The 16,932-nt window shown below is 40.6% G+C and overlaps 1 protein-coding gene across 2 annotated transcripts; it reads right to left on the bottom strand.

Moving 5' to 3' along the window:
* Window positions 1-2,203: 2,203 nt before the first annotated feature.
* Window positions 2,204-9,020, bottom strand: LOC100761100 (myelin P2 protein). Of its 2 annotated transcripts, none has more exons than XM_035439991.1 (4): window positions 8,929-9,020; window positions 7,686-7,839; window positions 6,852-6,953; window positions 2,204-2,956 (listed from the first exon to the last, which is right to left on the bottom strand). In XM_035439991.1, the coding sequence occupies exons 1-4, from the start codon at window positions 9,018-9,020 to the stop codon at window positions 2,906-2,908; spliced, it is 399 nt and encodes a 132-aa protein (XP_035295882.1). In that variant the 3' UTR covers window positions 2,204-2,905. The 2 variants fall into 2 exon arrangements, with proteins under 2 accessions (XP_035295882.1, XP_027254566.1); XM_027398765.2 differs by having other exon boundaries at window positions 7,686-7,858; window positions 8,948-9,020.
* Window positions 9,021-16,932: the final 7,912 nt, after the last annotated feature.

The raw sequence follows: 16,932 nt of genomic DNA, 5'->3' as shown, positions 1-16,932 counted from the left end.
CCCCCTTGAAGTACATAAAATTTCTGTGAGAATGCTTTAAGATTGTCACAGAAATTTAAGATACAATCAGCAACTTGACAGGGTTTGGAATCAATTAGGATATTTCCGGAGAGATTCACCTGAGGAAAGAAGAGCCACTCTGCATGTAGGTGGTATCTTTTCATGGGTTGAGGTCCCAGGAAAAGGAGACAGCTCACTGACCACAGGCATTCATCTCTCTCTACTTCTTAGCTGCAGATGTAATGCAACCAACTGCTTCATGCTTTTGCCACATTTCCCCCACTGTAATGAGCTGTACACTTAAATTGTGAGCAGAAATGAATCCTTCCTTCTTTCAGTTGCTTTTGTCAGCTGTGTCATCACAGCAGTGAGAAAAGTAACCAGTGAAAAACCAGACTTAGGCTACTAGTCCTAGTCACAGTTTCTACTAGCTTTGCAATGCGTTGATAATTCTTGCTTGAGGCAGTGTTTGCTGTGGTAGTTGAAAAATAGTGCCTGTTTTCCAGAACTCCTTCCACAGTTACAGGCTGGTACATTCATCTACAGCTCCTTCCATCTATTACCCTCTATTATCTAGCCACAATATCCGCATGGAGTTTTGAGTTACTCTTTTTCCCAATGGCTTACAATTCGTGATGATAATTTGTGACTGCTTAGTGGTTTTAAACTTGTGGTTTTCAAGAATTTTAAAACCAAATTGTCTCAAGTTTGAGCCATGCAACTTTCTTTGTGTTTAGGTAACACACTTTTATCATTTCTTTGAGCTTTTAAATCTCACTTAGCACCTACTCTGTCTTGATGTGGAATCAGCCATCTCTTCAGGGAAATTTGATACCTTCCAGTGAGAAATGGGGGCAGATTAAGACATTCACAAATGACTGAATAAAAGAATATCAAATATTTATTTGGGAAACACTCGCACAGTGAAGTTAAAGAGCTGCGGAGGTCTACTGCCCTGGAGGGACAGGATGCTAAGATCAGGTCGCAGACATCACCCGAGAGAGAGAGAGAGAGAGAGAGAGAGAGAGAGAGAGAGAGAGAGAGAGAGAGAGAGTCCTCTCTTCCTTGTAAGGGATCATGTCTGCACACAGAAGACATGCCCTAAGACTGGCACCCCAAAAACTATTGGTGGAGTGAATTACCACTACAAGACACCAAGTCCTGAGTGATAGGGTTGCTTATATTCTGTACTTCTAAGCTCTTTGGGGAAACAAAAGTAGGAGACCCAAGCCTGTAAACACCCATTAGGTACATGTATGCATCACACACATATGTAGTTATGTTGGCACCACTGTATATATATTTATAAACATACACACAGCTTAGAGAGTGTATTAGTCAGACAAAATACCTGACATACACAATGTGCAGAAGATTTATTTTGGCTGGTAGCTTCAGAATCCAGAGTTCCAAATGCTTAGTTAGTTGGTTACATTGGTTCTGGGCCCGATGTGTCACAGAACATACACAACTGGACTATATGGCAGAGGTAACCCAAACTCATGGAAGACAGGAGACATAAGAAGAGAAAGGGGACTGCAGGTAACCTTTAAAGGCATGCCCCAAGTGATCTGCTTCCTCTATTTAGACCTCACCTGTTAAAGTTTTAATCATGTCTCAAGACAATACCATCAATCAGTTAGGGTGTCAAAACTTCAACACATGAGACTGGAAGGAACATTTCATATTAACAGCATGATAGAAACCATGGATTTACACTGATCCCATTGTCCTCATTCATGGATTTTTTCCTGTCTTCTCTCATTCTGTATTTGTATATTTCTTCCATCATGAACATCTGATTGTCATGGACAACCACTGAATTATTTAATCAATTGTAGTTTAGTTTCATTATTACATAAGCACAGTGGCTCCCCATTCCTGCATATCAGTAATTGCTAGATTCAGTAATTCTATGACTAGTTATTTATTAAACACAAAAGAGACCATATGTACATAAAGTCTTGTATAAGAATGTAGCAGCTTTATTCATCATATACAAACACTGGTTATAATCCAGTTGTCTCAATAGAAGGATGGATAGCTAAAATGATACAGTTATACAATGGAATAATACTCATCAGTAAAAATGGAACAAATTACCACTACATGCAGCAATCTGGGTAAACCTGAAAAACATCATGCTAGGTTTTAAAAGGGAAACAGAATTAAATGCATGAGGTCTGGTTCTGTTTTAGGCAAAGCTAATCTAGGACCAAGTCAGTACCATCCTTGCTGCTTGTGGGTTGAGGCAGAACAAGATATTACCTGGGGAGGGGGGTTGAGGAAACTTTCTAAGATTAAGGAAATGTGTTTATCTGGTCAGGATGTGAGCTATGTAAGTACATGCACTTGTCATAATACATTGGATTGTCTTGATAGCTATGTATCTCTATGTATTACATAGCTATGTATTACAAAACTTTGGCTGAAATGGAATGGAGGCTGCTCTTGTTGGCTCAAACCAGAGCCATTCAGTTTAAAACAGCTCATCCTCTTATTTGTTTTCTTTGTGATTGCCCCTGCCTCATAATGGTCCAGACCCTTGAGACATTTATCACTGCCCAGGTCAATATTCTTACTTTCATTTGGTAATTGATTACTTCTTTTTCATCATTATCTCAAACCATATGAGCACAGCCTTGGCTGTAACTTAGCAGACAGTGATTTTTATAGACTATTTGTGTTTAGTCAATACAGAAGGATTAACATAGTAAGATATGGATGAAAATGGAAAATGTCTAAATTAACAACTTGAGGTTAATCCTCAATTTAAACCTTTGCCTACAGGACATATTAAGACAAATGCAAAAACCAGGCAAACCAGCTGCAGTGTGCTCCGCTCTTGCTGAATGATTTCTAATCTTCGATGGACAAACACCAGTTGTATGATGCAGTCATTTCCTCAGACCTTCTCATAAATTCTGGTGCAGACCACACCCTTCATCATATATTCCTTAAAAGAGGGAGACTGGCTATTTAAAATACAAGTTAGAGAACAGGGCATTTGGAATACAATAGCAGTTTCCAATGAATTCACAAGGTTACATTTAGGAAGGAATAAAATATGCATATGCTAGTTCTCCGGTAGCTCACAATTATGCCCACTGAGATGTGAGGAAAATTTTTAAAGTTGATCCATATTACTATCCATGATATTTATTAAGCAACAATTTTTATGCATGGAACACAAGAAAAAATTACAGTTACAATGCTTAATGTTGGTTGTCACCTTTGTAGGAGTTAGAATCATTGAAAAGATAAAACAAATCTCCAGACATGTCTATGAAGGAGAGTGTATATTGGTGTAGGCGAGGTGGAAAGACCGGAAGACACGACACATGTTACATTAGAGAAGTGCTATTCCATGGACAGTGGCCATAGACTAAGACAGAAGAAGTGGGCTGGGTACTAGTGTCCATCTGTCCTTGCTCCCTGATGTCCATGACCAGCTGCCTCAAGTGCCTGATCTTAAAACCAGTTTCACCTGGGTGACTCTTCGTGTTATAAAGGTACACAGAAAGGGTTCAAATTTCCTTTGCTCTCTGTGCTATTGTTACATTAAGACTTCAAATATCCAATTTTATCATTAGCCAATGGAGCTCTGATAAGCTAGTAATCTAGTTCTGGTAAAGCACTGCTACTATTCAGTCACGGCTCAAGTTTTTGAATTTCCTTTGGTTGTTTTCTAAGAATAGACTTAAAAGTGCTTCTCATCGTAACCCAATCACAAAAAGACAAACATGATATGTACTCACTCATATGTGGATTTTAGACATAGAGTAAGGATTACCAGCCTACAATCCACACTGCCAGAGAAACTAGTAAACAAGGAGGACCCTAAAAGAGACAAACTTTGTCCCATGGAGAAGGGGAAAAGGTCACGATCCCTGAGCAAACTGAGAGCAGGGAAGATGGGGGAGGGAGCTACGAGAATGAGAAGGGAAGAAGAGGAAGAATGCAGAGGGTCAGGTGTAGATTAGAAGAAAGGATATGTGATAGGTACGGTTTTAGTTGGGGGGGTGTTAGGGAAGGACGGGAGGAAGAAGGGAACTGGGATTGTCATGTAAATCAATCTTGTTTCTAATTCAAATAAAAAAATGATTTTAAAAAAGTGCTTCTCGTCATACTAAAGACACCTAACCTGTACACACAGTCTTCTAAAAAGTTCTGGGAATTGACTCGGATGCCCCTCACAGGTCAGATGAGATAAGTACTGTTAACCAACAGCCTACTTCCTCACCTGCCTATTACAGAGGGGTGGGAATTCTTCCCCTTGCCCTGTCTTGGAATTCCCCTCCCCTAACTACAAGGGTCCATTCACCTGGAAGCTTCTAATGTATACCTAAAAGAGAAACAAAACAAAACTTTATGTTCTGCCCCTAATATGTTATGTATCTGTTCCAGCAGATTTCCAATCGATTAAAGACTGCATCCTACTCCAACTGCTGCCTGAACTCTCCTAGCTCTAGACTTTCCCTAAAAGCCTGGGCAACAAGTTAAACAGCTGCTCTTCCTGGTCTTGATCAACATTGCAACTTTTTGGGTCCCCTAACTATGCCCCAATATCCCCAGGAAGTACTCATAGATTATTTCTTTGTTCCTTATAATTCATTTCTTGTCAACAAAAAGGCTGGGATGTGTTAAGTTTCAAACCCAGGACAAATGGCTGAGGTGCCTATTTAACATATCAAAGCTGGACCTGGCTGCCGGGTTCTCCCAGCATCCCTCAGTCCCTATCTATTACAGGGTGTGGCTCACATACCTTGCCTTCTACCTGAACTCTCCAGCCTAAGGGCTAGACAGCCCTTCCAGAAGAAGCTTTTCCCTATATAATCCACACATTTTGGTTACAGACCTTACAAGGCCAAATTACTGCAATTAGTCATGCTAAATTACAATCTTTCTCAATTTCCAAGGTGGTGGAAAGATTTTTAAATTCCTTCATGACAGGAAAAACCTTTTGGTCGTTTATTATCAATTTGGGCATTATTCTAGCTCATCCTTCTCCTTCTGGTCATCCTTTGGTGACTGACAAACCACATTAGATCTCTTCAACATGATTTCTAGATGTCTAAATTAAAAAAAAAATTAAAACAAGGGGGAGATGACATGGACCACATGATAACTACTGCTGCTTGATGAAGTTCCAGCATTTCGACATTGCAGACTATGCTTCTCCAACACCTTTTAACTTTCATTTTTAATGATTCTCAGCATTAATGCCTTTCCCTTTGGAAAATTTTGTGTGGACTTTAAAGGATGAAAATGGTGGCCTCTCTAAAGAAAACAATTCTTTGGAGAAAAATCCCTGCCACTGTAGAACCAGGCATCCCACTGTGTCCTCCTAATTACACCAGAACAGGAAAGTTAGAGATTTACTAGCTACACCTGACCCCAGGGATCTAATGCCTACAATTCAGATCCAGAGCCTGAGGCCATTAAGGGCAAGAGTTCAGTGATTAAATGTGGAGAAATCAGAATGGTGCCGTATAATGGGAAAAAGTAAGATATCAGGACCGTCCCTTTTAGGAGTGTTATGTGGTGAACAGGACCATATAGTAGGACTAAGACACAAAGGGACACATTTAGGGAACAGCTCGGTGCTTATCCCCTTGGGGAATGAAAATTGCTCTTAAATTGTAGTATACTGTCTGTTCCCCAGAAGTCCCTTTTCCAAGGTCAGGCATTTGGATAAGGGCCTCTATTCCCTGGGAGCTTGAGGAAAGTTCCTGCTTGCTAAAGCAGTCATTCTTCTTATCTCTGGCAAGAGGAATTTGCTGTCCTTCCATTAGCATAGTACTGACACCTATTATCAAGGTCAAGGCTAGATTCCTCAGCCCCAGATCTCAGGTCACACCCCAGCTCACATGCCCCATGTCTCCCATTTAATCTTATGTGCAACTCTAAAATAGAAAAGGTGTAAAAGGTATGTTCTTTTTCCATAAACATGCTGGCAGCCATCCTGATTCACCCTCAGAGCCTGGCTGTGTCCCATCGTCCCAGTCTTCTCCACCCTCCCACCCCACAAGTCCTCTTTGGGACCTGAGTCCCCCACTGAAGCAGGTGTCCAGCATGATTCTTTTCTCTGAAGATGCTTTCTAGCTGGTTTTGGTCACAAGGAGACTAATGACTAAAACAATACTGATTTTCAATTTGCTCTACCCAAAGAACAGTCTCCCTAAAGAATAAGCTCCCTAAGAGATTTGGATTGATTGATCGATAACGGGCCCTCATGTTGGAACTGGCTCTTCATATAACTCTATTGCACATGGAGAGCTAAGAACCACTACACACTGAGGGAAACATTCAGAACATGAGAGGAGTGTATGTATATTCAGAGCATGTGCTAATAATTAGTGTGCATAGAACTACATACAGTCTTCAATCCTTAGAGTCCATTTTGTGGACTTTTTCCTTAATCTGATCTGCTAACTAAAGGTCTTCAGAACTTACATCTTAGATTGCATTTTTTAGATTGTTTAGTGTAAGATCCTATGGACTATTGAAAGCAAAGTGCTTTTACTACAGCTATTCTATAATTGAGCCTGTCAGGGTTATATTTTGCTTTTGAAGTGTACACTTACTTTTTTGGTTGTAATTCCAAACAAGTAACATTTATCCATATTTTCAAGATTGTTTAAACTTTATTGTTTGGATACTGCTACTTGAAAATCTTGAGCTAACACTTAAAGGACTTATATATGAATATTTTATAATTTTCCACTCAAGCACTAACTCTGGCTTTATTTTTAAAGTTATTGTTCATTTGTATTCTGAAGAACAAGGGACATTTTGAAACATGCACAATATAGCATTAATTCTGTCTTGAGAATTGGGGATATTCTTACCACAATCATTTTCCCATTCAGCAACTTTCTCTTTATAGTTGTCTCTTTACCGTCCCATTTCTGCACTTGTCTCAGAGATCCTCGTTCCAGTGTCACGATGCTCTACAAAGACAAGTTCATATGTTTGGCTTGCCTCAGTTTCCATGTAGATGTCTCAATAGGTCATGTTCAGTCCTCACCACTCTAAATCCTAGAAGGAATAACCCAATGAAGGACCCAGACTCTCACCTAGCCCCCTGCTTTGCAGCCATGACAGGCTGCAGAAAAGACCCAGCAAGATGTAGGCCTCTGACTCAGCAACATGTGTTTAGCACCCCCTCCCCAACCTTGTCTGACCTTGTCCCAGTTACTAGGAAGCCAGATACCCTCCATGTGGCAAGGAACCAATTAGAAGTTAGCTGGTGAGCTCTACTGAGAATAGTGGAATGCAGAGCATAGCAACCACCCTGGGAGGACCTCTAGGTATAGCAACCTTGCTGCAGCTGCAGCTGACCAATCAACACAAGACAGGTTGCCCAACCCTGAGGTGCACAAATCCTGAGACTGATGCTATGCAACTAACAGACCCCCCCAGACACTCCCCTTGCTCTACCCCAATATATTCCCTGCTCCACTGCTACTTGAGGTCCTCCTGCTGTGCCTGCTGTGTTGGATGGATGGAGGAACCCGAGTTAACTCGTAAAATTAAAGACTCTTTGCATCTGCATTGGATCAGGTCTCTTGATGATTTTGGCGGGGGCAGGGGGGGGAGGGTGGTTAGAGTTTGGGCACAACACCTGTCTCTCAAGAGTTGACTAGACCAACTTTCAGAAAAAATATTACATATTATATTACCTTGGTTTTTCTGTTGTCAGCTGTGGTTTCATCAAACTCCTGGCCCAGCTTGAAGGAGATCTCTGTATTTTTAAAGGCACTTTCAGTTCTTATGGTCATATACTTCCCCTTCTTGCTGATGATCACAGTGGGCTTGGCCAAATTTCCCAGTTTTCTGTTGGCTAAACCCACACCTGAAAAGCAAGACAATATCAGATTGTGTTGGGCAAGGCAACATTTCTGAGGGACAGTGGTGGCTACCTTCTGTATTCAGTGGTACCTTCAATGAGTAGATGGCAGAACTTCCTATCAAGGGCTTCCCTCATGTTTAAACAATGAGTGAAAAAGCATGTTGGTATCACAAGCATTTTAGTGTAGTGCTATAACAGTGATGCTACAGAGTCTACAGCATAAAATGTTCAGTTTGCCCGCTTTGCTATGCCCAGTGCTACCTTCACCATAAAACAAGTCATTTCAGATTTGTATGAAGCATTAAAAAGCATTTTAGCTTGTAATTACAAACATTTTAGCTGCTTTCAATAATACTGTCTCTCTTCTCCTTCTCCACTCCCCACACTGTTCCATAATATTTTCTCTGTCAATAAGCATCTGTGGGCATAGTGAACAACACCCTCCCTTATATCCTTGATAAAATTTTATTTATTTTGTAGTTCCTAAATCTGTCTGGTGAAAAAACACAATAAAACCAACTGTCCATCACCCTTTTCTGTCTGTAGCCACAGTTCCAACACAGCATTGGTATCACTGAATTTGAATTCCCTGCTGCCAATCAGTTCTCAGGCACTTTCAAATGTTACAAACATTCTCATCTAGATGTTTCATTTCTCATGCTTCACACACTTACATGATTATTTAATAATGGACAAACTCAAAGCAAATAAAGAAAATGAATTTTTAGTTTGTATAAAGATTAAAATTGTGGTTTTCTAGTATTCAACTCTTAATCTTATGAACACATTAATTTCCATTAAACCAACTTGCACAAAATCCTGGAATATGGACTGACTAAAATTCTAATATTTTCCCAAGTCTCCAATGACAAACCTGTGAAGCTGCCTTTCAGCTCCATACATTTAAATAGCTTCATTTAAGTTAAGTTCTAATAATTTATTGCCAATGAAGCAGAAGTAAATTTTATGAATGACACAGAAAATTGCACTTCAGCCCACACAACATTCCCCAGACGCCTGGGAATAAACATTAGAAGAAAATGTCTTGCATCTTTCTTTAAAGGGATGTTCACCGTGGAGAGAGTTTCTTACCCAGAGCTTTCATGTAGTCATCAAAATGCTCACTGGAGACAAGTTTCCAGGTGCCTAGGAATTTGTTGCTCATTGTGATGGATGAGAGTTCAGCACAGTTCCTGGTGGGATGCAGCAGATGCCCATGAGATGCTGAGACCTTACACAGTTCTTTTCAAAGATACCCAAAGCATGTGACTCATGCTGGGATCCAATGGGGAAAGGCAGTGACAGGACTGAGTGATGAATGGCTTTCAAGTCATAAGCTGCCTACCCAGAGGAAAAGAAACCCCCACATAATTTCAATGTTTCCAAAACCAGGAAAATAACTGAAAGTATTGTTTGAACTTTAAAAATATTTTTTGGTTGATCTTACATTTGTAGGAGTACTTAATTCCTATGTATTATATGATCGTGTTGGGGGGGCATCTTGATGACTCTTAATCCTGATTATGCACAATTAAGATTTCTTAAAGGAAGGAAGAAGTCTGTGAGCATTGTACTCAGAGTCTCAAATATGCTGTGGGAGAGAAATGGAGGTCCACAGTGTGAGGACACATTCAGAGGTGAGGGAGGATTGGCATAGTTCTCACATTCTGGGCAGTCTGAGTAGGCAGACAAGAAGGTCAGTCTGTCACAGCTGAGCACAGAAGTCGCATTCATGTGTCAGGATGAGAAGCAGCACTGTGGCATTCTCTTTGACCATGGTTAAGATTTCATCTCTTTTTAAGAAGCAGACCTGGAGTTCTTAGTTTCTATGACAACTTTGAATTTAAGACATTTAATAAAAATCCAGGGATTTATAGAGTAGATTTTCCACAAAATAATACTAATGGGTGCTGAGAGCTCATTATAGGACATGTGATGTGCTTAGTTCAAATTGCCTCACGTCATCCTCTCAGCCTCACAAGAGGCATACACTATTGTTGTGTCCAGCTTGACAATGAGAAAAACTGCATCTTGAAGCTAGGCAACTTATTTCCAAGACTAAAACGAAAGTCAGGATTTAAGCTAGCATTGTTCCCCAGTGCTAAACTCTGAATCTGGGCTACTATCTCCCTTCCACATACAGCAACACACACACACACACACACACACACACACACACACACACACACACACACACACACAAACAAACATGCAAGTACACACAGAGACCCTGACTGATATTCAGAGATACTAATATCATCATGTTTTTTTGGACATATCAGAATCCCAGTCATTGACCAGGGGAAGCAAATGTCAATCTAGTTCATACATAAGTCTTCCTCCCAAAAATGGCTAGATGGCTGCCATGCCTTCCTACCAGATTTTCTATACTAGCATTAATTCTGGCTAACAAATATTATCACCAGATTTTACATTTTCAGTACACAAGTTAGCAGTGCTCACAACTATGGAACTAAATACTCCACAACCATTTCACTTCTAGCTGATAGAATCCTTCACTTGAAAGGTGTGGTCCCCAGAACTATATAGCTGGATCATCTTTATTGCAGTCATGTGATTTGGTATCAAACTTACTGAGAAATGAGGCATCATATACAGTGAGCCTGGTCTCATCTTCCACTGCCAGTGTGTCTGGTAATTTAGCATGGGATTCAACAGTGAACAGGATAGTTCCTTAGCCAACCCACCCCCAAACCAAAAGTAATGTAAGTGGAGAAAGTTTGTTGTATTGGGATAGAAACAAACAGGAATTAAAAAGGGGCATTGTATAAAGCTAAGGCAGGAAGACCTCAAATTCAAAGCCATTAGGATACACAGTGAGACTCTGTTTTAAACAATAAAAGTAAGGGGCACTCCTATAGTGAATATGCTACTTTCTTTTCTCAAAACTTTTGAAGACGATGGCATCATTCATACTGCCACAAGCTTTTGTTGTCATTATTCTATTAAGAAGTACAATAGTCAACGTGTAGCTTTTCTGCCCAAGTCAGTGAAGGTTTTCACACCACCTTTCCAGAGTCAAGCCTTGTATTCAGGCAGAGTACAAGAGCAGGGCTCTGGATTTCAGTGCTCCCTAAGTTAAGCATAAGAGTAATGAGAGAGTACCAGATTCACAATAAGCCATATGTTCTGCCATGATAGAACATTTAAAACAGTGATGCAAGTTTATTCTGAGAAAATAATCCTTTTAAGGCAAATCATCAATGGTATCTGATTGTCCAAGCTGACCAGATGAGATCAAGACAAGATTCTGAAGCCAATGTATGGACCAAAGTTACAGATCAAAGCGATCAAAGCAATGAGACTTGATTCTTTTCTTCTCAACAATTGATGACCCATGTTATTCTTCACATAGATAAGATGTTTGAATCATACACTGAAAATTACACCCAAGGACTCAAAGAAAATGGATGAGAAAGGCATGCTTATAAAACATACCATGGAAATGTCTCTTACACATTGTTTTCCAGCTGCATTACCGTCACTCATTTTGGAAAAGAAATAGAATAAACATTGTGTAATAAATTAACAGAAAGAAATATTTATCGAGAATGAGAAGGGAAGAAGAGGAAGGATGCAGAAGTCACGAGAGAGCAGAAAGGTTGAGTCAGGTGTAGATTAGAAGAAAGGATATTCAATAGGTAGGGTTTTAGTTGGGGGGGTAGTAGGGGAGGACTAGAGGGAGAAGAAGGTAACTGGGATTGTCATGTAATTCAATCTTGTTTGTAATTCAAATAAAAAATTCAAAAAATAAGTATTTATTAATTTTTCCTGGGTGGCATATCGCACAACCATGATATTACATTTATATTTAAGGGATTGCTAAATGCAAAGTTTTTTGGAGGTATGAGTGATACATCACTGGTTCCTGCCCTTGTGAGTCTTACACTCTAATTAAGAAGACAGCTATTAAGCATTCAGGGACATGTAAAAGGCAATTACTGTCCAAGCCAGTTAGCAGATGGAGGCCATGGGAATGTCACTGAAAAGCGAGATGACTGTGACCACACTGGAAGGCACTTGGTGAGGTTTCATTTTTTTAGGTCTTTGAGCATAGTGTGTGTGTGTGTGTGTGTGTGTGTGTGTGTGTGTGTGTGTGTTCCTGTGTGTGGATGAGAGGGTGTGTGTGCTATGGAGCATTTGTTGAGCTCAGAGGACAATTTTGGGTGTCAGTCCTTGCTTCCTGCCTTATTTGAGACCTCAACCAGTGAACTTGCAGGCATTTCTTGTCTCCACTTGCCGTCTATCTTGCTGTAGGAATTCTGGGGTTACAGATGTAGGCTATAGTGTCGAACTTCAATGTGGGTTCTAGAGATTCAAGCTCATCCTCGTTCTTTCCTGGCACACTTCCCCCATTGAACCATCTCCACAGCCCTAATTTCTTTAGCTTCTTGGGTGTGTTATGAGCTACAATCTGATTCATTCACTTTCAGAGAACAGTCAATTGGGCATCTGGCATTCTTGAGGCATCACCATAGGGCCAAATATTCCAATCTTCCTCTTTCATGCTTTGAATAAATACCTTTTTAAAGTCCAAGAATGCTGAGATTAAAATTGCTTTCTTAATGCAAACCACACCTTGTAGCTTCCTTAGTTAACAGTGGCCAGTCTTTTGGTTACTACGGTGATAACTGAATTTATGCTATCCCAATGGTAGCTAATAACTTTTCCTTCGTGGGATGGTAATAAAAACAGGGGAGAAGGAGCTGTGAACCCTCCAAATGATGCAATTAGTTTTGTTCTTTGCCAGAAGTAATGAGCTCTGGATTTTCTCCAAAGACAAGTGTAAGATTTCTCCTCATTATCTCTAATAGGAGAGCTGAGAACTGAAGGCTCTCGCTGGGGACAAATGAAAGAGAGCACTTCTACATTCCAGCCTCTTCCTCTGGTAATTCCAGCATCTGCTGAGCTCCCCACAGCTGTGCTGTCTCCTTTGTTTTTGCTCTTGGAGAGAAAGTGCTGTTAACATTTTCCAAATACATTCAAGTATGTTGACCTTTCTGGGATCAACACAAAATGCTGAAGGAGACATTTTTTAGGATGCAGCCCTTCCACAGTGCCGATAGAAGAAAGGAATCTCTTTAAAGCAATTCCCTCACAAAGCATACTGGAAGTGTGTGTGTGTGTGTGTGTGTGTGTGTGTGTGTGTGTGTGTGTGTGTGTGTGTGAGTGTGTGATTTCATTTCCAGGCATGTGCCATGCTCCTCCTTTATTTCCTTGATCTCACCTTAGAATTTTGTTTTCAGAAACTGAGGAACTGAGGTGGTTCAAGGTTGATAAGGTGTAATTTGCATATGGTCTTCAAGTGTAAATACTTGAAATTGGGTCAGAGGAGCTTTGATTCAGTCAACCCCCTCATTATTCCCTCAGATGGCTGAAACCTAGATGTTTAGTTTTCACATTCTAGACTAGAAAATACTGTATGTACATGACTGTTCATTTCAGCATTCTCCATGCCAGAAGACATATATGTTACTTGATTTCGGAATGGCAAACCATCTCTGCCATAATGGCTTCAAATTTTGGGGCACAGAATCCTCACATCATATTCTCTCTCTCTCTCTCTCTCTCTCTCTCTCTCTCTCTCTCTCTCTCTCTCTCTCTCTCTCTCTCTCTCTCTGTGTGTGTGTGTGTGTGTGTGTGTGTGTGCGCGCGCGCGCGAGCGCACAGGTGCATACTCTCTCTGGGTGTACATGTGCTTCTGTGTGTGACTGTGGAGGCCCAAGAGATAACTTCAGGTGTTTCTCCTCAGGAGCTATCCATCTTTTGTGTTGTTTAAGTGAGGTCTCTCACTGGCCTGGAACTCACTGGGTAAGCTAGCTGGCTAGCCAGTGAGCCTCTAGTACCCACCTATCTCTGCCTTCCAAGTGCTGAGATTACAAGTGAACCCAGTGTACTGAGCATTTTTATGTAGGTTCTAGAGATGGAACTCAAATTTGTATGCCTGAAAAGCAAACACTTTTACCCATTGAGCAATGTATCATTTCTTTAAATGTTTATTATTATTTTATTTTATATGCATGGTGTTTTGTCTGGAAGTATGTCTGCTTATGCATCACTTAACATGCCTGGTGTCCATGGATGCCAGAAGAAGGCATCAAATCCCCTTGGAATTGTTGTAAGCCACCATGTGGGTGCTGGGAATAAAACTCAGGTCTCCTGGAAGAGCAGCAGGTGCTCTTAACCACTGAGCCATCTCTCCAGCCCGTCTTTCATTTGTTTGTTTGTTAGCACATGGTCTCATTATGTAGCTGTTAGTATTCAGGCAGCTGTACTGGCCTGTTCTTGGGGTTCTGACAGGATATGCCCCCAGCTGCTGTTACTAAGAGCACCACCTGTGCGTATTCACTATGTTCCCTTTTAAAGGGGCCCTGCCTACCTCTCACCCTTCTCTCTTTCTCTCCTTCTCTTTGTCTATTCCATTTTCTCTCTCTCTCCCCCTTCTCTCCCCCCTTTCCTCTCTCCTCTCTCCTGCTGTTCCTGTCTCTGGAGGCAAGTCTTGCCCCTTCCCTTTCCCCCTTTTATGATCCCTTTCCCTAATTAAAAAAACAAAAAACAAAGAACAAAAAAACAAAAAAAAAAACCCTCTGCTTGAACCCTGTCACATGGCATCTTTCTCTCAGGAGCTACATTTCTTACTTTACAACAGTAGCTCTGGCTGGTATGAAACTCAGTATATAGACCAGACTTGCCTCAAGATCACAGAGATCCACCTACCTCTGCCTCCTGAGTGCTGTGATTAAAAACATGAATCACCACCATTTCCTAATGTTAAATGTATAATGGGATCCTGAATGTAGAGGATTTATGACTTACTACATGGATGGGAGCTGAGTTCAGTTTTCTCATTTGTAAAATACTTATTAATTTGAGAAGCAAGAAAGATTGTTTTGATGTAGTTGCTTTGTGACTTATATGTTGAAGAGTTGATAGACAGTTTCTGAAATCTCTACTGTTTTACAGAGTAAGCCACAATCCAGTTTCTCTGTTCATTGTCTTTGCAGGAAACCTCTTAGGAATTACCTTAGGTCAGTGCTCTCAGCAGGTTTCTGCCTAGGCTTCTGCTCATGGTTCACCAGTGGCATCCTTCCTGCTCTTCATATTTGGGTTGCTTTGTCATCAGGGAAGGAGATGCAGGAGAACCAAGATGCTGGGTGACTACTTGGGCTGGCCCGTTTCAGGCCATCTTTATGCTTCCCACAACCCTGAGGAAGAGAAACATCTCTGTTTGGAATAAAATGAAGTGGTGAGGCAGCTCTTGAAGTCTACCACTTAGCCATTAATGACTGAAGATGACAATGCAAGGCTAGCTCTGACTGATCCCCAAACCACTCCCACTTTTCTGTGCGTCTCTCTGTGGCAATACCTGATCTGTCTTACTGCTGGGGCTGGTGGTCAGATGGTCACTCTACACTACCATCATGGGATGAGGAAACAGGGACTGGATACAGAACTACAAGAAGAATAGACTTTACTTTCTCCATAAACGTTCAAAGCAGAAATACAGAGAGCATGAAAAGGCACACTTGTGAGTGTGACTGCTCCTTTACCCCAAGGCTCCACCTACTTTTGATTACTGTCTTGGTGAGACTGTTATCTTTTTGAATCAAGTGGAAAAACTATGTTCTTTTATGATTATTGTATCTATGTGTACATGAAAATTCTTAAAACCTGTTAAGAATGTGGAAAACATTTCTTATCATTGATTTATTAAATACTGTTGTGTAACAAAAGGGAATGTGATGATCTCTTCTTGAACGGTAGGACTAACAGTAGCATCAGAATGATTGCATTGGGATAATTAATTTTCCTGTAAAGTTCAGCATGTCTTTCATGTAATGACTTATTACTGTTATAATGAATAAAAAGAAATTTCAAAATAAAACATATTTTCCTCTGCAGGTTATAAAGTCTGGTCTTGGTCCATATTTCATATTCTCTTGGCAAGTAATTAAATAACAACTTTTATATCACTTGCTAGAGTGAAAATTGTTATTTTTCTTCTGTACTCTATGCAAAGAGATAAAGCTTTATTTAATTATTATGCACACATATGCATGCATGTCTATGTGTATTTAGTATATTTATGTGCACCACATGTGTGAACTTGCCTGTAGAGGCCATAACAGTGTCATCTGAGTCATTTGTGAGCCACTCAGTGTGCTGCTAGGAACTGAACCTGAGCTGTTGGCAAGAGAAGCGAGTGCTTTTCCTTTTTCTTTTCTTTCTTTCTGTTGTTAAATGAAGGAAGTTTTTGCTCCTTCTTGCAGTTCATTATGGTGGGAAGTCATGGAGATGGGGGCTCAGCTTGCTTTCTCCTTTTTATTCAGTCCAGGAACCCAGCCACAGAATGGGGTCTTTGCATTTAGGGTGGGTCTTAATACCTCAGTTTACTTAATCTACAGATTCCCTCACCAAGAAGCCCATAGATTTTCTCTCAAGGGTGATTTTAGATCTGGCCATGTTAACAGGAACTTCCTGTCTTACTAATTCTGCAGACTGTTCCTGGGTGGTTTGAATCTGAACCGTCCACCATAGAGTCACATGTTTGAACACTTGGTTTCCAGATAGTGATACAATTTGGGAATGTTATGGAATCTGTGGGAGGGAGCCTTTCTGGAGGAAGTACATCAATATGGGCAGGTTTTGAGGATTATAGTCTAGCTCCATTTCCTGCCCTGGCCCCGTCCTTCCTATGTAGGGATGAACCATGACTTCTCTGCTTCTTGACTAACATGCTGGCTTCTCACTTCCGCTACCGTGCATTTCCTGCTGAGACAAAGAACAGTATCCCCTCTTGAACTGTGAGCTAATGTCAACTCTTCCTGCTCTAAGTGGCTTTCTGTCAGAATGTTCTACCTAGGAATAGAAAAGAAACTCACACCATCATCCATAACTTTCAGTATCAAATGGCTGGGAAACTGCATTTCAATTAGTGCTTTTATTGGGCAAAATCTTTGCTGAAAATGTTTTAAATCACTGTCCCTGAGGCTAATTTTCTTCAGCAGCAACTTTTCTGCAGTGGCCAAGTTCTTGCTGGTGTCTACCTTCTTCCT

Source organism: Cricetulus griseus, chromosome 2 (genome assembly GCF_003668045.3).
Source record: "Cricetulus griseus strain 17A/GY chromosome 2, alternate assembly CriGri-PICRH-1.0, whole genome shotgun sequence".
NCBI classification, from domain to species: domain Eukaryota; kingdom Metazoa; phylum Chordata; class Mammalia; order Rodentia; family Cricetidae; genus Cricetulus; species Cricetulus griseus.
The sequence above is the reverse complement of the archived record's forward strand: the minus strand, read 5'-3'. Positions and strand labels throughout refer to the sequence as shown.